The sequence below is a fragment of the Lampetra fluviatilis genome, chromosome 37, assembly GCF_964198595.1.
Source record: "Lampetra fluviatilis chromosome 37, kcLamFluv1.1, whole genome shotgun sequence".
Classification (NCBI taxonomy): Eukaryota; Metazoa; Chordata; class Hyperoartia; order Petromyzontiformes; family Petromyzontidae; genus Lampetra; species Lampetra fluviatilis.
The window spans coordinates 10046028-10063985 of record NC_136311.1 but is presented as its reverse complement, the minus strand read 5'-3'; the positions used below and the strand labels follow the sequence as shown (position 1 = coordinate 10063985).

General features: G+C 52.2%; 1 protein-coding gene across 1 annotated transcript in view; it reads right to left on the bottom strand.

The window, feature by feature from the left end:
* The window catches only part of MYO1C (myosin IC), a 37835-nt gene that overhangs the window by 1933 nt on the left and 17944 nt on the right, over nucleotides 1-17958 (bottom strand). Inside the window, exons 12-29 of the mRNA XM_078873815.1 lie at nucleotides 17590-17695; nucleotides 17302-17382; nucleotides 16550-16641; nucleotides 14325-14419; nucleotides 13946-13992; nucleotides 13157-13237; nucleotides 12214-12319; nucleotides 11706-11823; nucleotides 11432-11545; nucleotides 10624-10700; nucleotides 10178-10246; nucleotides 7661-7745; nucleotides 6139-6298; nucleotides 5394-5477; nucleotides 4751-4844; nucleotides 3987-4042; nucleotides 2960-3095; nucleotides 468-538 (exon numbers count right to left, since the gene is read on the bottom strand). Of these exons, the coding sequence (XP_078729941.1) occupies nucleotides 468-538; nucleotides 2960-3095; nucleotides 3987-4042; nucleotides 4751-4844; nucleotides 5394-5477; nucleotides 6139-6298; nucleotides 7661-7745; nucleotides 10178-10246; nucleotides 10624-10700; nucleotides 11432-11545; nucleotides 11706-11823; nucleotides 12214-12319; nucleotides 13157-13237; nucleotides 13946-13992; nucleotides 14325-14419; nucleotides 16550-16641; nucleotides 17302-17382; nucleotides 17590-17695 (1672 nt within the window). The remainder of the gene's footprint in view (nucleotides 1-467; nucleotides 539-2959; nucleotides 3096-3986; nucleotides 4043-4750; nucleotides 4845-5393; nucleotides 5478-6138; nucleotides 6299-7660; nucleotides 7746-10177; nucleotides 10247-10623; nucleotides 10701-11431; nucleotides 11546-11705; nucleotides 11824-12213; nucleotides 12320-13156; nucleotides 13238-13945; nucleotides 13993-14324; nucleotides 14420-16549; nucleotides 16642-17301; nucleotides 17383-17589; nucleotides 17696-17958) is intronic.

Genomic DNA, 17958 nt, shown 5'->3' with positions numbered 1-17958 from the left:
AAATTAAAAAATTCACGACGTTTCGGAAGCAACACAAGCCTCCGTCTTCAGGTGGTACCGTCACAGCCACGACAGCTGTATCAAGTAAATGAGAGATCACAAGAAATACTACCCCGTATATATAATGGTTGAGGGAGGAAGGGCCAGGAACGGCACACTTTTTAATTAATATGGTAAGGTGAGGCTTAAGACCAAGAGTAGATTATTATTATAATGATTCAATTACGACAGAGTTGCGGGAGTTTGAGGCTAAGGCCTGACTGTTGAGGAGAGGACTCGTGAAAGATTGTGCGACGAAAAATTCCGCTTTGCGAACGTGAGCTTTGTCATCCCCCTCTTGCTTATCTCGTAAGGCTGGGCCATTGAGAAGATAAAATGGCGTTGGTCAATGTCAGTATTTCTCTGGTCACATTTCAAAAATAGTGTGAATACAAAAGTCTGCCACGTGCGACCGGGTGCAGGCCTGCCTTCTGCTTGTTGTCTTCACAAGGCACGTGGAGGACAAAGAGACCGTCGCTCAGCGAGCTCACCGAGATGCCTGTCAGACAGAAACGCGCGTACACACACACGCACGCACGCACACGCCTGTTCATCTCTCCACACGCATGCATTCAAAGATGTATTTTAGTCCATCAGTCTGTTGACTCTACAGACCAATATTATTCCTCAAAATGTGTTTACGCAAGCAAACTGTGAGGCTGGTTTTGGCCTTCCGAAATCTCATCGGCAGTGAGGCTCGTGAAAGAAATGCTGCTGGAAAAACAACGGCGTTGAAAGGTCGAAGAGTGATCGACGGCAAAGTGGCAAGACGGACTGTCGTCCATCGTTATTGATCACAAATCCACCCACAGCAGCACACGCATCCCGAGTATCTTTGTACAACTTTGCTGGTTATTAACGCTTATTAACGATTATAATGACATGCACATCCCCCTCCCCTTGTAAAGGTTGGGGGGTGCATAGTATAACCCGGCAGATGTGTGGCTAAATTTGTTAAAATGTGTGTGCCACGGTGGCGAGATGTTAACTAGCTCGCCTGGTATACAGGAGGTTGTGATTTCGATCCCGACACTGACGCCTGCTGCTGTATATTTGGAGTCTGCGTGTCTCTCTCTCCCCGCGGTTGCGTGGACTTCTCTTTGGGTCCTCCGGCTTTTCCCCTCCACGTTTAGAATCACCATCACGCGTTTAGAGCATTTGGCTGCCGCTATACATTTCCACATCGATAAGCCACTTCGTTGAGCTATCATTTGTGATGGCGAGCTCGCTTCTGAGAAGGAGCTATATACGCTCAGTGGGCCATACCTGGCAAAAATAAAAATTGTTTTAGTTTAATTTGATTGAGATGGACAGGCGGGCAGGCAGGCGGGCAGGCAGGCGGGCAGGCGTCTTACATTCCAGATCGTCTCATAATTTGTAGAATACGGGGATTGTCTAATGGGCAAGAGCAAATGAGGCGAAGTGTGACTCGACTGGGTGTGGTCAGTGCGGAGTATTTGACGAGTGAGCAATGAAAACAAACGAGGTGTTCGTTTTACACGCCTGGTACAAAGGACTGAATGTGCATTCGTTATTGACATGGCCACGGGCTATCAAGACGATCAAAGGGCCAACGAGATGGGTATCATTTCAAGACTAACTAGGTAAGAAAAAAAAGCCACATTTGTTTTGAGGGTGTGCGCACGTGTGTTTAGGCAAATGCAGTACAGGGACTTCTCTACTTTCAAACATTCGATTGACGAACTTTCAGAGATATGAACAAACCTGGTCCGTATTTCCAGTTGCCTGTTCGGACCGAAAGTCGTAAGTTCAACCGCCGCGCAATAGATGGCGGTGGTGGCATCTACATCTGCAGAACGTGAAGAACCAGTGGCATCTACATCTACAGGAGATTATATAACGTGTAAAGCAATTTCCCTGTGCTTAGTGTACATGCCGTACAACACGTTTGGAATCGGCAGGAGTACAGTTGGACTTACGAACAGACACCTGGAACCCAACTCGTTCGTAAGTAGAGAAGTCCCTGTATATACTATCCTGTAAAGGTGACTTTCACATGCATGTGTACACGTGTGTACTCATAGGCACAAGCATACTTTGCTTACACAGGCATGAGAGTGTCTGCAGCGGAACACTGATGCGTGCCCCACGACTTTCTCATCCTTGATTCTGGTCATAATATCGAGGCACAGCCATCGAACCCTGCTTCGCTCCCGACACCTCAATAAGACTGGGCGCATTCCAGGCCGAAGTGCAAAACAAAGTGCACACAACATGAAATGAAATCACGCTGTTGTTTGTGCCCTCTGCCTCTGTGTGCCTGGAAGCACGGCAAAACATTAACAGATGTCCCATCGTCTGTCCGTGTGTGTGCGCGGTGGTGTAGCGGTTAGCGCGCTGCGCTATGAACCTAGTGAACCGAGTTTGAGTCCCGCTCATGGCCAACACCCAGTGATGATTATCTAAACCGGTCCTGGTTCTCCTCCCCTAGGTCGACTCGGCCTCAAATGAGTACCTGGGGCAGTGTGTATACATTGCCACTCGGGAGACAAAGGTGGTCGGGCGTGGTTCTGGCCACCCACCCCCTTCGTGTGCCGTGCCGGCCTGCAAGAGGTGCTACTCGCTATAACAGAGGTTTTTGGGTTAGATCGCATAAATATAAGTGTGCCGTTAAACCCGCCAGCCACCGACAGCCAAACAGGAAGGTTTGTCACGTGAACAAAACGTGCCAATTCGTTACTAGTTCAGCACACCGGTGTGTTGGAGAGTAAACCCGCAACATTCACAAGTTACAATCGCTAACAGCACTTGCCCCAACAATCCGATAAAGGCTACCCGGGGGGGGCGGGGGGGGTTTTGTGCAGCGTGCGTGCAGCGTCTCTCGAGATGAATTTGCATCTGTGCGCTACACAAATCCACACCGATTTGTGCCGAGCCGAGCGTGCTGCGAGTTGCTCACCGGCCAGCTGGCTGTAGTCGATGCTCTGCTTCAGCTTTCCCTCCTCCGCCACGTAGACGACCTGGTCCGACAGCAACAGCTGACGCACGCGCGGCTTGTAGCCGTGCCGGTCGTACTTGGTCACCGGCACGCCGTACTGCGCAAGAGGGAAAAACGAGCAGCCCGCTGTCACGCGAGTGACCGACCGATTTTGTTTGGTGGCACGGCGAAGAAACGCTCAGCCGCAGAGGTCGCAACCGGGTACCCGATACCCGTACCCTACCCGATACCCGGCTACCCGTTTGCGACCTGGTACGGCCGGGTACGGGTAAGGAATCAAAACCCGCTTGCGACCTCTGCTCAGCCGTGTCTGCTGCCCTGTGTGTATATACTGAGTGTCACCGGCTGATAGTGCCACGTGTGTGTCTGCTGCCCTGTGTGTGTGTACTGGGTGTCACGGGCTGATGGTGCCACGTGTGTGTCTGCTGCCCTGTGTGTGTGTACTAGGTGTCACGGGCTGATGGTGCCACGTGTGTGTCTGCTGCCCTGTGTGTGTGTACTGGGTGTCACGGGCTCACACAGTGCCACATTTGTGTGTCTGCTGCCCTGTGTCGCCATTCACCCTCGCAGTGATTCATAGAATTGGGCGATCGTGGACCGCGATCCTCGTCAAGAATCGATTCTCAGTTTGCTTTTTGTGGAGGACGTAAAATCACGTGGCTGCAGGGTTTCCGTGAACCGATTACAGCTTTGTGACTCTTAATTCACTTCACTACGAATCCAACCATCCGAGTTTGACTCCCGCTCACAACCAACATTGGTGACAAATATCTGAACTGGTCATGGGCGTTCCCCTAGGTCGACTCAGCCTGAAATGAGTACCTGGTGCAGTGTGTCCACATCAGCACCGAGGACAAAGGCAGTGAGGTGCAGTGCTGGCCACAAACCCCCCCAGTGTGCTGTGCCGGCCTTAATAGGTGCTCACTAACAGCACTTGCCCAAACAGTCATAAAGGCTATATGGGGGATCTTTGTCTTTGTCATATTACCTTGACTTTGCTGTTGCCAATTGCTTGCAGGACTTTAGGGTTGATGTCACTGTTATCTGTAAAACAAGACGATTTACATCGTTTTAAGTGGCTATTCAGGAAAAAAAACAACACAGAGTTATATTCGACACAAAACGTACATAAAACAATCTAACTTCTAGGCGTACACATACAACAGGGACAGGCGGCTGGCGGTGTCTGAATGAATGTGTGGGTGGTCACTGAACGGAGTAACCAGTGGCTGGGCGATTGTGAGATCCACTGGGGGGAGCCGAAGCGACCGGGCATGGTGCTGGCCACACACCTCCACGTGTGCCTTGCCGGTCTTCACAAGTGCTCTCTAACCGCACTTGCCCCACAAGTCTGGAAAGGCTATACGGCGGACCTTTGCCTTTGTGTCACGTGTGTACGTGCTCATGTGTGTAGGCGTGTCCCCGTGTGCATGTGTAGCGGTTAGCGCGCTGCGCTACAGAACCCGGTGACCCGAGTTTGAGTCCCGCTCACGGCCAACACCAGTGACGATTATCTAAACCGGTCCTCGGGCTCCCCGAGGTCGACTCGGCCTCAAATCAGCACCTGGTGCGATGTGTAAGCATCGCCACTGGGGAGCCAAAGGCGGTCAGGCGTGGTGCTGACCACCCACCACCTCGTGTGCCGTGCTGGCCTTCATAGGTGCTCGCTAACAGCACTTGCCCCAAACCCGTGCTAAAGGCTCTAAGGGGGAGGGGGGGATCCATGTCTTTGCGCGTGCGAGAGATACGTACTCAGTCGGGAGTCTGCAAACGGCTTGGGCACGCTCTGCGGGTAGTTGTCCTTGCGTCCCTTGAAGAGCCGGCTGGCCAACTCCTTCTGCTCCAGCTACGTGCACACACCACCAGCAAGACCAACACCTGCCAGTCAACCGGTGTGGCGAGCCTGTCGCGCACATCGCGCGCACGTCTGGGGCGGTGACATGGCGCAGCGGGGGAAGGGTGTTTCGCCGCTTGTAGCAGAGGTTCGTGGTCCGAATCCGGCAGGCCGCCCCTGGTTAATACTGCGGGTGCATTCACCATTGAAACACGCGGCCCTCTCTGCTTCACAGTGGAGGCTAAAGATCCCCTGATGTCTTTCTTAATGGGGAGGCAATGGGGTGCTGGCGTCACGGTCCAAATGATGAAAGCCTTCCCACATTGTGTCGGTCATTAGCACTTGTTTGACCCAACACTTCAGCAGCATTGCCGATCCGTGTTAAAGGGGGGGAGGGTGGTAGAGGGGGGGGGGGGGCGCTGTTCAGGACCGAACACTTCACATTAATCAGTCCGCTCAGATTGCTTGTGGACACGTGGGGGTGTTCGTGCCAGTCCGCGCTGCTGCTGCTGCTGCTGCCACGTGCTGCAGAGCGCACACACATGAGTCGTGCTCCTTCACCTGTCGCTTGCGCTCGGGGCTGATCTTCTTGCAGTAGCTCCGCACCATGTTCTGCATGCACAGTGTCCTCAGCTGATCCGAGGCCTGCAGCAGCGGCAACGACACCGACCGAGGAGCGGTGTCAAACATTTAAAGTACAACAAATAAAGCTCGTATTTACTTCATGCCCGAATGCGTGGGCTTAAAAGAGATGCACAACCAAAACGTACGAAGGTGCTGTGGATTCAGGGTCACAGTTCAAGAAGTGTTTGTATTTGTGCTATCTTGTTTGCACCGTAAAAAAAGCCCAATGCTAATACTTTCTAGAAACTAAAGTATTAGCAGTTGTTTCCAGCGTGTGTGCAGGCTGGAAACAAATAAAGAGAGATAACACACTGCACGAGGTGATTTATTCGACAGCAAAAGGCACAACTGTGACCATTGGATCGGTCCTCCCATCATGCCTTGCATGTCACGTGACAGCACCATGATATGCGTGTAATAGGGCAATGCTGCAGAGAATAACGTTCGTCGCCCGGCAGCGAAACCAACTTCACAGAGGGAGTCTCTATCGAGAGCCGCCCCCCCCCCTCCCTCCTCGAGTGAAGGTCCTTCCGCCAACAGTGGCACAAGGATGTCCGTTTCAGGGCTGCACCTTCACCTCTCTTTAAGGAGGGGTTAAGAAAAGGAAGCCCCCCCCCCCACACTCCCCCCCCTCTCTCCCCTCCCACGCGCAGCGCTGGCCACGGTGGGGCGTCGTGGCTACCTCGGTGAGCGCAGGGGGCGGCACCGGCCAGGCCTTGTCGAGGACGCTGTGCGGCAGCTGGGAGCGCAGGCGCTGCAGGAAGGAGACGCGGACAAAGTCGAGGAAGTCGGCGTTCTCGGGGCACCGCGGCTTGTGGCGGTGGGAGAAGCCGCTGACGAACCTGAACGACGCGCGGGCGGGCGGGCGGGCACGACAGTGGAACCACTTACACACAAACGCCTCGCAGCTCCCTCAAAGACGCAAACTGGTGGATGTGAAAGGTGGAAATCTTCTCGTTAACTTACAGTCATAATCATCATTAGAATTTAAACCAACTAACATTTTTATTTCTTATTTTAACCGGGTAAGCTCCACTGAGCTATGTAGCTCTTGGCCAACTTGGCCAGAAACAATGACTCAACAAAGTGGCTTATCGTGTGGAAAGTTTAACAGCTCCCAAATACTCGAAAGGCATATTGATTCTAAACGTGGAGGAAAAAATCCGGATGACCCGGAGAAAAATCAATGCGACCACAGAGAGAGAGAGACACGCAAACTCCAAATATTCAGCAGGTGTCACAGGGTCAGGATCGAACCCACGACCTCCTGCATACCAGGCGAGGTAGTTAACATCTCCTGGCCACCGTGGCACCCGGTTGTGCTTATGAAAGGAACATATTTCCTGAATGATTAGGACAGGTCAGATCTTTTGCCTATGCATGGTAATTCTGTTACCAAAACTTACTCAGAGCAGAAAAAAACTTAACATTATAATTTTCAAGGTATGGTACAAAAGCGAGTTGGTACACATTTAAATGACAATTTAAGATGTGGCAAGGTTGCTCAATGGTATAGTCATGATATCAAAACACTGTGTGGTCACTGCTGAGATCATGCGTTCCTGGTTTTAGCCACCCTGAATTTAAACTGCGTTCTTAATTGCAGTAGGTTGATGATATAATCTCGGTCATCAATGACCGCATTGAAAGCACCCCATTTAATTTGTTTTTAACAAATGGAAGATCAACCCCGTTTTGGCTCGATATCAAAAAACTTTTTACAGGGCACAAGACAAGGCTTTCTAGACGGACTTCAGAGACGACGTCACCTTCTGGGGGCCGATCCTGTGACATTACGTAACGCACTGCTCACAAAAGAGTTTTGAACGAGAGTCTTTTCAACGTCGTAACATGACGGGGAACTTAAACCGGGAATATTAAAACAAAACCTGCGTTCGAACACAGGCCTGGACTGAAGGCCCGGGACCCACGAGGCCAAGGCCGAGGCCTGGAGCTACAGGGCCAGGATCCTCAAATATACTGAGGCCACGATCGTCTTTTATCAAGGCCAAGATCCTCTCTTATATCGAGGTCAGGGCCGGATCCCTCTGGGCCCGAGGCCTGTGTCAAGGCTGGTGTGCCTTGAAGCAAAGTCCTGGGACCGAGGCCACACGATGTCCTTGAGGCCATGGGGTGGTTTCGGGCCCCCCCCCCCCCCCACGCGAGTGGTGATGGCGATGAACGGAGGGGCGCAAGCAACTCACTTGCGCACGACCAGCACGGCCCAGCGTCGGCGTGCCGCGTGCCTGCGTGCCAGGAGGCCGCGCCACCACGCCTGCACCGCAATAGCTGCACACGCGCGAAACACAATCAATGCCCCACGAAGGCGTAAAACACGCAGTAAAGGCAAATATCCCCCATATAGAAAACAGACTGTGGGGGTAAGTGATGTTAGCGAGCACCTATCAAGGCCGGCACGGCACACGAGGGGTTTGGGTGGCCGACACCACGCCCGGCCGCCTTTGTCTCCGCACACACACGCACATGCAATACCCAGACCTGGAGTGTTGGGGCAAGTGTTACTTGCGAACACCTATTAAGGTAAGCACACTCGTGAAATAAACCAAATTAATGAAAAGACTACACAGAGTCCCGCGCAACTGTTGATGCTTGCCCGCCGCTTCGCTGCCTTCCAGCTTCCTCGGCGAATGCGAGGTACGATTTGCATGCACGACGCCAATACAAAACTGAACACTATTATCGCTACGGATACAATGTGTGCGGCGTCGTGAACGCCGTGTTTCCCTTGCGAAATGCCCTTGTTGCGTTGGCCAACGGCGCGCTTTGTGCGCTTGTGCGTGCCAAGCCGCCGTTCGTGGGACGGGACATGCTCATCGTCCGACACCGCGCTGCGTTCACGACTGCCGCCGTTGGGGCCTAGTAAATTGGCAGGTCACACGACCCTCTACACACAATTCCCCGTTTTGGCGAGTCACGTATTTATGGCTGCTGCCAGCGATTCATTTGTAACGTCAAATCGTTAGATTTGCACACGGTGGTGAGGTGACTGCCCTGGTTGGGTGGATTTACACGTGTTGAGATTGCATCACTACCAACGATACTCACCTGACGTGGTGGACACCACGTGACATGGATAATCAGGAAGTAAAATACAAAGCCCTCTGATTGGTACTTAACGGGCCTGAAAGGGGATTGGTTAGAGGCGGGGAAATGGATGAAGGGGATTGGAGGAGAAATTCAAAATGAAAAGGGCGGGAAATGGAGGATGATTGAGAGGGAGGTCGGTTGGGATCCGTTAGAGAAAGTGGGAAGGTGATTGGCTGGAGGGGAAGTGGGTCAAGGAACCTTCGAGAGAGGGGCTTGAGGGATATATAAGGAGGGGGGAAACGCGAGAAGCTCGAGACACTTGAAGTGAAAGGAATCTTTGAAGACTGTCTCGTGCTGGAAGAAATAAAGATTCCTATTAATGAAGACTATCGTGTTGGGTGTCACTACACACGTCCAGGGAATAATACACCACGTGTCCCTCCAAGGCACCTTGCAGTAATGCACTCGCACACCGTCACACGCCGCCCACATCTGTACCGCCTCAACTCCCACTCGTACGACATTCTCACGAAGCTGTGACTTGCTGCGCCCATCGGCCAGAGCTGATGCACGATAGGCTTAGATTACCGCCAGAACGAAACCGTAACAGGACACGAAGGGGATGTGAGTGGTAAGAGTGAGCCGAGCTGAGTCATGCGACGCAGAAGTTGGGTCGCGTCACTCTGTCCGTAGTACGCGAACATTAGAACCCAAGACGACCGTGCCGATTAAAAATAAATATGACGCATCTTCTTCGCCTTGTGGGGGGGAAAAAGTAGTGGTCGATGAGTAACATGATGTCGTTCAGGCCGGAAATCCCCACCGAGTCTCAAGTTTCTTTCGTCAAAGGATGTCCCCCCTCCTGCCTTTGGGATGTTTGGCAAATTCCTCATCAAGGGAAACTCCCGCGCGTTGGACGGAAACGGCGGGAACTCGAGAAACATCCACGACCCGTAGGACGAGGGGGACCACGAAAGCGAAAGACGTCCACGCGGACGAGTTCACGGCGTGAGAGTTTCCCCAAACCAACACGACCACGAAAGCGAAAGACGTCCACGCGGACGAGTTCACGGCGTGAGAGTTTCCCCAAACCAACACGACCACGAAAGCGAAAGACGTCCACGCGGACGAGTTCACGGCGTGAGAGTTTCCCCAAACCAACACGACCACGAAAGCGAAAGACGTCCACGCGGACGAGTTCACGGCGTGAGAGTTTCCCCAAACCAACACGACCACGAAAGCGAAAGACGTCCACGCGGACGAGTTCACGGCGTGAGAGTTTCCCCAAACCAACACGACCACGAAAGCGAAAGACGTCCACGCGGACGAGTTCACGGCGTGAGAGTTTCCCCAAACCAACAAGATGGACCGATCCCTTGCCTCGTTGCGCGATGGATCGGAGGAGGCGTAATATCGCACGACACGTCCGGCTAAAAACCAGACAAGCAGCGGCGCAAGGGTCGGCAAAGATGCCGGGGCAGAGTGGAGGTCTGGGGTCAACAAAGTGTGACGTTTAACACCGACGACGACGAAGTAGCAGCAGCAGAGCCAAGCGATGTAATAGCGGGAGAGGGGACCGAGGTGAGCGAGGAAGGGGGAGGGGCCACGGGGCCACGGCGACGAGCTGCGGCGCTCCTCTGAGTGAGGTGCGTGTTGACGCGCGGCCCACTCACATGCAGTCCGCATCTTCAGGAACTTCTTGCGCTGGTAGTGTCCACGGTACGCTGCCTGCACAGTGGTCACTGCAGGACAACACGAGCGCGCGGGTCCGTCAACGTCCACCCGCTCGCGATACACGAGTCCAATCGTGCGCGTAAGCACATAACATTTAAACGATGTACGCACACAATATGCAAGTGTACGCATGAATGTATGTTGAACGTCTTTCGCATCGTACGTAGCCATGTGTGCCAATTGGAGGAGCGGGGGGGGGGGAAGGACATGTGTGACGTGGCCTTCATCCAGCAGCGGATTGACAAAGGGATTGTCAATGACCATCATCTGTTTATTCATCGACAAACAGAGCCTTGGGAGCAACCACTGCCCATTATGTTCATTTGTCAAACGGCCATAATAAGTGAAAGCGACCAGGCAAGGCGATCCTGAGGTGTTCACTCACCTATGCCGTGCTTTCGCTTTTCAAACGCATCTTCCGTCGCAAACAGGGTTTTTGGGAACCGGATGAAAATTTTGGACCTGTAAAAGTAAAAAAAACACACAATTACGTGCATATATATTGTTGGCAGCGAAGTCTGTACGTGTGTCAAACGTCTGTAAGTGTGAACCGCCCCGACTGGACATCTGCGAGGAAAAGAGCTTCAGAGCTCATCGGATTCCTCCTGCGGGCCTAAACAAAAGATTCTGATTCTGAAAGCAATTCCCAAGGGCAGGCGGTGGTCGGCATCAGGAACACGAAAGAACTCGTTCGGAAAATAAAACCTCGTATTATGAACACGCCAAACGGTGGACATTGGGCTCTTGTGAAATAAGCGCCGGTTCCATCCACAGACGGTGTCTGATATAAGTCGGCTGCCTCAACAGGAAGATGGCTTTTGGATAGGGTGGCCTTATGTACAGGGTTTATTCCAAACAGAACCCTGCGTGCAAGGTGAGTGCACCTCGTGGGCACAAAGCTTACGCGATTGCAAGACGTTCGCACTTAAAACGTGAATACAATTACGTTAAACGTATCATCGTACGTCACCCTCTCGCGTTCTTGTGCCACGTTGGCATTGCGAAGAGGTCATTGGATAGACTCGTACCCTCCTCCATAGGAACGTTCAAATTTCACAAATGATTCAGGACCATCAAAGGAGATGGATGGGTAACCACCACAATTCTCATAAGAACAGGGAGATAAGATACTTCAACTCGCAACAGATAAGACGAGCGGCGATTGCTGGGTCGTGGCTGAGAGGCGCGCGTACCGGCCCATCTTGAACTCCTCCGGCCGGTAGTTGAGGTGCTTCACCAGGCGCTTAACGCCCTCAACCTCCGGCCCGCGCCACGTGGGCCACGTCTCTGGGCACAAAGACTTGTACCTGCCCCGGGCACACAAAGGCGACGTCATACGGCGTCCCGTAAAAAGTAAAAAAAGTAAAAAAAACACATCCTCAATAAACGGATTGAGGAATCGAGGGGGAGTGAAGTTTCGCGGGAACAGCAAAAAAGCCCCCGTCGGTGGACGCGACGGGCGGTTACCTGTTGAGGAAGGCGTCGTATTTGCGGCGGTAGGCAAAGCCAGCCCTGCGCACACGCAGGTTCTCCATGAGGCCCAGGTACTTCACCTGGTGGCGGATCAGCACGTCGTCGAATTTGCCTGCAGAGAGCGCGCGCGCGTGGCGGCACGAGGGGGGGGGGGGGGCAAGAGGAGATGACGATCGACTCGGTGGCGCACGCGACAGCATTCCATCGCGGGGATGCTGAGATCATACGCGAGCGTGGTGTATGAAAAACACAACGTCCGGATTTAGCCCAATTCTACGTTTTGATTCTCACGTGTAAGTCCGTTCACGGATGGAGCCCGCTGGGAGTGGATGCGGTCGACAATCATGGGAGAGTGTTTGTGTAACAAGGGTAGGGGGGGGTGGGTGTCTCGCAGGACAAACAAGAGATGGTTATGGCTTGGGGAGGGGCCTCCATCCACCAGTGGATAGAGCACGGCTGACGACGACGACGACCGATGTAGGCCTGGAGCGGCGGCACTCACTGGGCTGCTTGGCGTCGTTGGGTTTGATGCAGCGCACGTAGGACGGCTCCTTGGACATGAGGATCTCCATCAGCTGTGCCAGGCTGCCCTTGAACTGCGTGGCCGCCTGTCCCACCACAACGATTCCAGGCACGCAGCGGTTCAGACTCAACGACTCTTGCCCGGTGATCACGCGCACCGCCTCTCGTCACGCCTCTTGCCTGCCGGGTTAGGGCCTCGCCACGCCGTGCGGGTCGTGGGGGTCAATCGACCATACTTCACCACGCTGGTCACAGTACGGGATGATGAAGGTGAGGAGATACAGATACGCGAGCATGGAAGCATGATCGAATTAATTTTGCTGCAACTGCCCTCTGCTGCCCAACCACAATGCCCCACAACCTATCGGCAACCCCGCCGTGCTTGGTGGTCGCCCATCCACGCATTATCCAAGCTCAAACTCTGCTTAGCTTTTGAGATCCGGTGAGATTGGGTTAAATACATGCGGTAAAAAAAAGACTAGATTATTGTACTCAATCGCAATCCCAGATCGTGACGAATCTTTTACGATCGCTGGGTAGGGGTGAATTATTATTGTGTGCCCAAACACAGTTGAGCAAACATACACATAAAAACTATTCACGAGGTTGTAATAACGGGCTTAGTTGAGAAATGTTTAATTTCTAATATTTCACCCGCCGGTAATCATCAAAAATAATTATTGCGAGGAAAGAGCTCCACGAGATTCACTTGATGAAGGTAAAACCCTCAAGCTGATCGCTACGCACGTGCCGATTAAAACGATCATATCGCACCCCGAGCGTATTTACATATCGCCGTCGGCTCGTTCACACCGTTACACTGCTGTCACTGCTGTTGGCATGGCGACAAAGTCGCGCTAAACCGCGGGCGTGTACGTGCGGCGAGGCGGTGAGTGGTCCCCCCGCCCCGTTGGAGTCATCACCGTTTCTGGGCGCTTCTTGTCGACCAGCTCGTTGCGCTGGAAGCATTGCTTCAGGATGGCGTTCTCCGCTCCGGCCATGGCCTAGAAGATGCACGCACAGACGCCGTGAATAACAGGGTACTGCGCAAGCAGCAAGGCCACGTGTACAACGACCCCCTCCACCCCCAAAGAGCCTACAGAGACTGCCGGGGGTTAAGTGCAGTTGGTGAGAACCTTTTTTATTTCCCCCAACCAGGCAAGGCCCACTGAGCCATATAGTTATTTTTCGGAAGCGACCTGGCAATCACAAATGATAACTCAACGAAGTGGCTCATCATCGCGTGGAAACTTATAGCAGGAGTAAAATACCCTAGGGCGCGCGTTTATAAATGGGAAGGGGAAAAAGCGGAGGATCCGGAGAAAAAAAAAAGAGATATGCACACTCCAAATATTCAGGCATCAGGGTCAGGATCGAACCCACGACCTCCTGTATACCAGGCGAGGGAGTTAACATCTCGCCACCACGGCACCTATGACGGCTGGTGGCGTTATTAGTACCACACCTGACCACCTTTGTCTTCCCCAGTGTAGATATTTCTACACTATGTCCCGTAGTCATTAAAGGCTGAGCCTCGGTACGTACTGGAAACAGCTCTTTGTTCTTTGGGTTAATCGCAACGGCCGTTGTTTTGACACCGTATAAAAAATAAATGCATGAAAAAATCACTCCCATAAATATCACTCCATTCATATTAGTGACTGTGCATGAATGAACGCCTGCCAGGAAAATTTCACACAACTCGGCAGTACCTCTTTCAGGTTCCGGAACAACAGATCATTGTTCTTGTCCAGAAACCCTGCAAACGGCAATGCGACGGAATACGATTAAACCTCAAAGCAGTGCTTCCGTTCGATAACGCTGCTTAGCAGGGCTAAACGAGTCGCAGCAACAACTACATGACAGTCAGCTCTCCCGAGTACCGTACTTGTCGACAAAACGTGTACAAACCAAACCTTGATTTCTCAGAAACTTTAAAGGCCCCCGTCGTTACTTCTCAACTCCGCGTTGTCTCGGGCCCCTGCTGGCAATGTTAACTTCGCAGCAAGAACTGGACGCCCCAAGCTAACGCGGGCGTCGGTGACACACGCTCCACTCCGCACCGATCGTGGCCGGGTGCGGGTTCCCCACCTGACACGTTGTAGTTGACCTCCCCAGCGTAATGCTGGAGGCGGAATTCTTCCCGTGCCATCGTCTTGCGCGTCTTTTGGTCCGCCAGCTTGTGCCTGCGTCCACGCAAGAATCGGAATCGTCGGGAATATTTGCAAATCCTGGAGGAATCCGGTGAGCTACGAAGCGAGCTTGTTCACGGATGTTCCAGTACGGGGCGAGTCGGAAAGTTACGACAACAAGCGATACGAAAAAAACGATAGGAATGAAAATTATAGGAAAGGTAAGCAAATCACGACAAATACATAAACACATTCCTGCGGAGGGAGCTGGTAGGAACGTTGGGTTGCTCGGTCAATGGCCAGGGTCAACGGCGGCGTGGCCAAGGGCACCACGGGGTGACCAGCCCCTCCCCAACCCAACCCCACCCTCCACCCAGCCCCACCCTCCCCACCCAGCCCCTCCCCACCCTCCCCTCTCCACCCAGCCCCACCCCCTCCCATTTTTGGATGCACGACGGACGGACACAATAATCCCCTGTGGGCTGGTGTAACCAGGAGGTTCCTACCAGTATAAATACTCTAAAACTAAACTCTTTGGTTCTTTCGGTAAAGTCACGTAGGTAGAAATAATAATAGATCCCGACGTTTCGATCGCAACACAAGCAACCGTCATCAGGTGAGAACTACTGCTCTAAAACTGTTTTCTTTATTTTAGCAGGTAAAGTCCACTGAACTTTTAGCTATTTTTCAGAAGTGACAAGGCCACAAATGACAGAGGAATCGTGTGCGCGCAGTTGTAAATCAAACCGAGTAACATTTATTTTTGGATTGTGTAACTCCGCTATTGAAATTGTCATCACTTTTACTCGTTAACTTGTTATTGCGTACGTGTTCGTTTCCCGTCCGTAATGTTTGTATTACAACTTCATGTCGCCTTGTTATTGTACCCTAGGTCCCCTGGAACATTCACTGTTTACTCAGCGGGCACCCACATGATCCTAACGAAGTTAAGACGTCCCCAGAGATTACGAGCCAAACGGAATGAAAAATAAAACTAAAATACTCAAAAAACAAGACGACTGAAAAATGTGTCTGGAGATGTTTGGATTACTCCGATGCAACACGATACAACACACGTGATTCGCGATCTCCCGAAGAGCTCCTTCTGTATGCACCTCCGGTGGGGTGGCCAGAAAGCTTCGGGAGATGCCCGTTCTCGTAAGTCCCGGACTCAGATCCTACGCATAACGTTGGCCATTTCAGGGGAGAACGCTCGCCTTATGGATGAGACCAGTTTCTAGAAATCGTGAGTAAGAATCGAGCTCGGGCTGCCGGGTTCGTGGTTCAGCGCGCTAAACGGCACACTACCGCTCCCCACTGACAACGCACACACACCGCTGGATCACACCGCTAAAGAACATGCTAAAAATTCCAGCTGCTATAACCCGTCACACATTTTCACGTGGAAATCGCCCAAATTGTTTTACGTGAAGAAAAAAGAAATCCACGCCTCTGTGCCGACATAGAAATACACACGTACACGCAGAACCATTGTGGGGGACTGTACGGAGAAAGTGCTGGCGGGTACACGTTGAGATAATTGTGAACAGGTGGCAGTAAGCTGCTGTGTAGGTTATAAATAATACACGTTCAGATAATTGAACATAAGTGCTGTCGTGGGGTGGAGGGCATTGCCCGATGGGGGCGGGGCCGAGCGGGTATATATGGGGAGAGAGGCACGCACGGGACAAGCGGAACCACGAGGTGGAAACCATCGGGGCTGACTGTTCGCGGGGTAGTAATTACGTTCGGAGTTGTAAATACGTCATTCTTTAGTAATAAAGACTTCAGCCCTCTCTCAGAACGGACGTGTAAACACGTTATTCTTAAGTAATAAAGACTTCATCCCCGTCAGAATGGACGTCTCGAATGAGCTTCTTTGCACCATGATAAAGTTAACGTGAAAATCGATCGTGTGATTGATTTCCACTCATCGCATTACGCAACCATGGAGTAATCAAATCAACAAACAGAGCTGCAGGGTGTGCTCGTCACGAACCAAAACACTCGGTAAAGAAAACATTGCAAGTAATGCTCGTAAAAACCGGTAGGTGTCAAATGGGCATTCTGGGTGATTTTGGTTAGAGGCGAGAGAGCAAAACACAGCTCGCAATTCCTCCAGTTATTCGAATTCTTCTTTGCTAAGAATTCGTCGTTGCGAGCGGCGTTGTGGCGGGCGCTCACGTGAGGAAGTGGGGGTGTTCTCCCACCGTCCTCTCCAGCTTCTCCAGGAAAGTCAGGTCCGTGGCATCGCCGGGCCTCAGGCACTCCTCATCCTGCGCGGTGACCGGGGGGGTCACGCGAGCCGTCAATTAAAGGGCTCCCCCCCCTCGTTCCCCCCTCGTTCCCCCCCCAGCCCCCCCCCCCCGCCCCCCCCCCCTCGTCCCCCCCCCCACGTCCCCCCCCACGTCCCCCGTGCCCCCCCGGCCCCCCCTCCTCGTTACTGGGCACGTGACACGAGGCCAACGATCGGAATGCTTTCAAGGTGCACAAGCAGAAGATGATTATAATAATAATTAATTGTTGGCTAATTGAATAAATACCGATTCTTATGCTCACAATTAATTACCAATTAAATGTAAGATACATACAAGTGTCGAATTGAAAAAGAATTACTCAAGACCTTGACAGAAAAATCTAATAGATGTGGTATAACAAAAGTATGATTGAAACGCAGACGTGGAATATTTCTTTTAAATGATAATAACAAAGGTCTATCAAACAAAGCACGGTGCATTAAATACACGCATTCATGTCCAATTCATACATGTATGTAGCAGGAGAGATTCGATAGATTCATAGCACTACTGATTCAACAACAGCATGCATGTGAGCCTTGCCAAGCGATGGGATAACTTTATTGACAGCAGGCATCTTATTAATCCGGAAGACGCGGTATAACTTTTCAACGTGACCAAAGTGTAAAAGGTACAAACCAGGATGGAGATGATGCCCTTGAACTTCTCCTCCACAAGGTCACAAATGATCTTGTTGTTGAAGTACTGCACTGGCTCCCACTGCGCAATGATAAAAAATAACTTCAATAAAACAAATAAGCCAGCAGCTTAGTGCGGGCACTCGCAATAACGCTGCGGGCTCGGATCAACCGACGCAACTGTCAAAAAATAACATGACAGGCCGGCCACTCAAAAGACATTGCCATGGGGGAGGCGGGGGGGGGTCACACGGCGGCTATTCGTGGACAGAACCACGCTCGACCTGACCTCGATTCCCTCCGACTCGTACTCCTCCTGCTCCGACTTGAGGGTGAGCTCGATGAACAGCTGCTGCAGCTTCTCGTTGCAGTAGTTGATGCAGAACTGCTCGAAGCTGCGCGCACGGCACACGAGGGCGGCGGTGGAAAACGAAGGGCAACGCGGCGGAGTGAGATGACGGGCCGCAAGGAGGACGCCGCTGAAGCAGGTTGCGCATGCGTGCGCGTGCGCATCAACCGACCACAATCGGTTGCCGCGACGGCGCTGTATAAACGTGCGTTGAGGTTATTTGGCTGCTATAAATTTCCACATAAGCCACTTCTCGTTCAGCTTTCAATCGTGGCAAGGTCACTTCTGAAAACGCTAATAGCTCAGTAG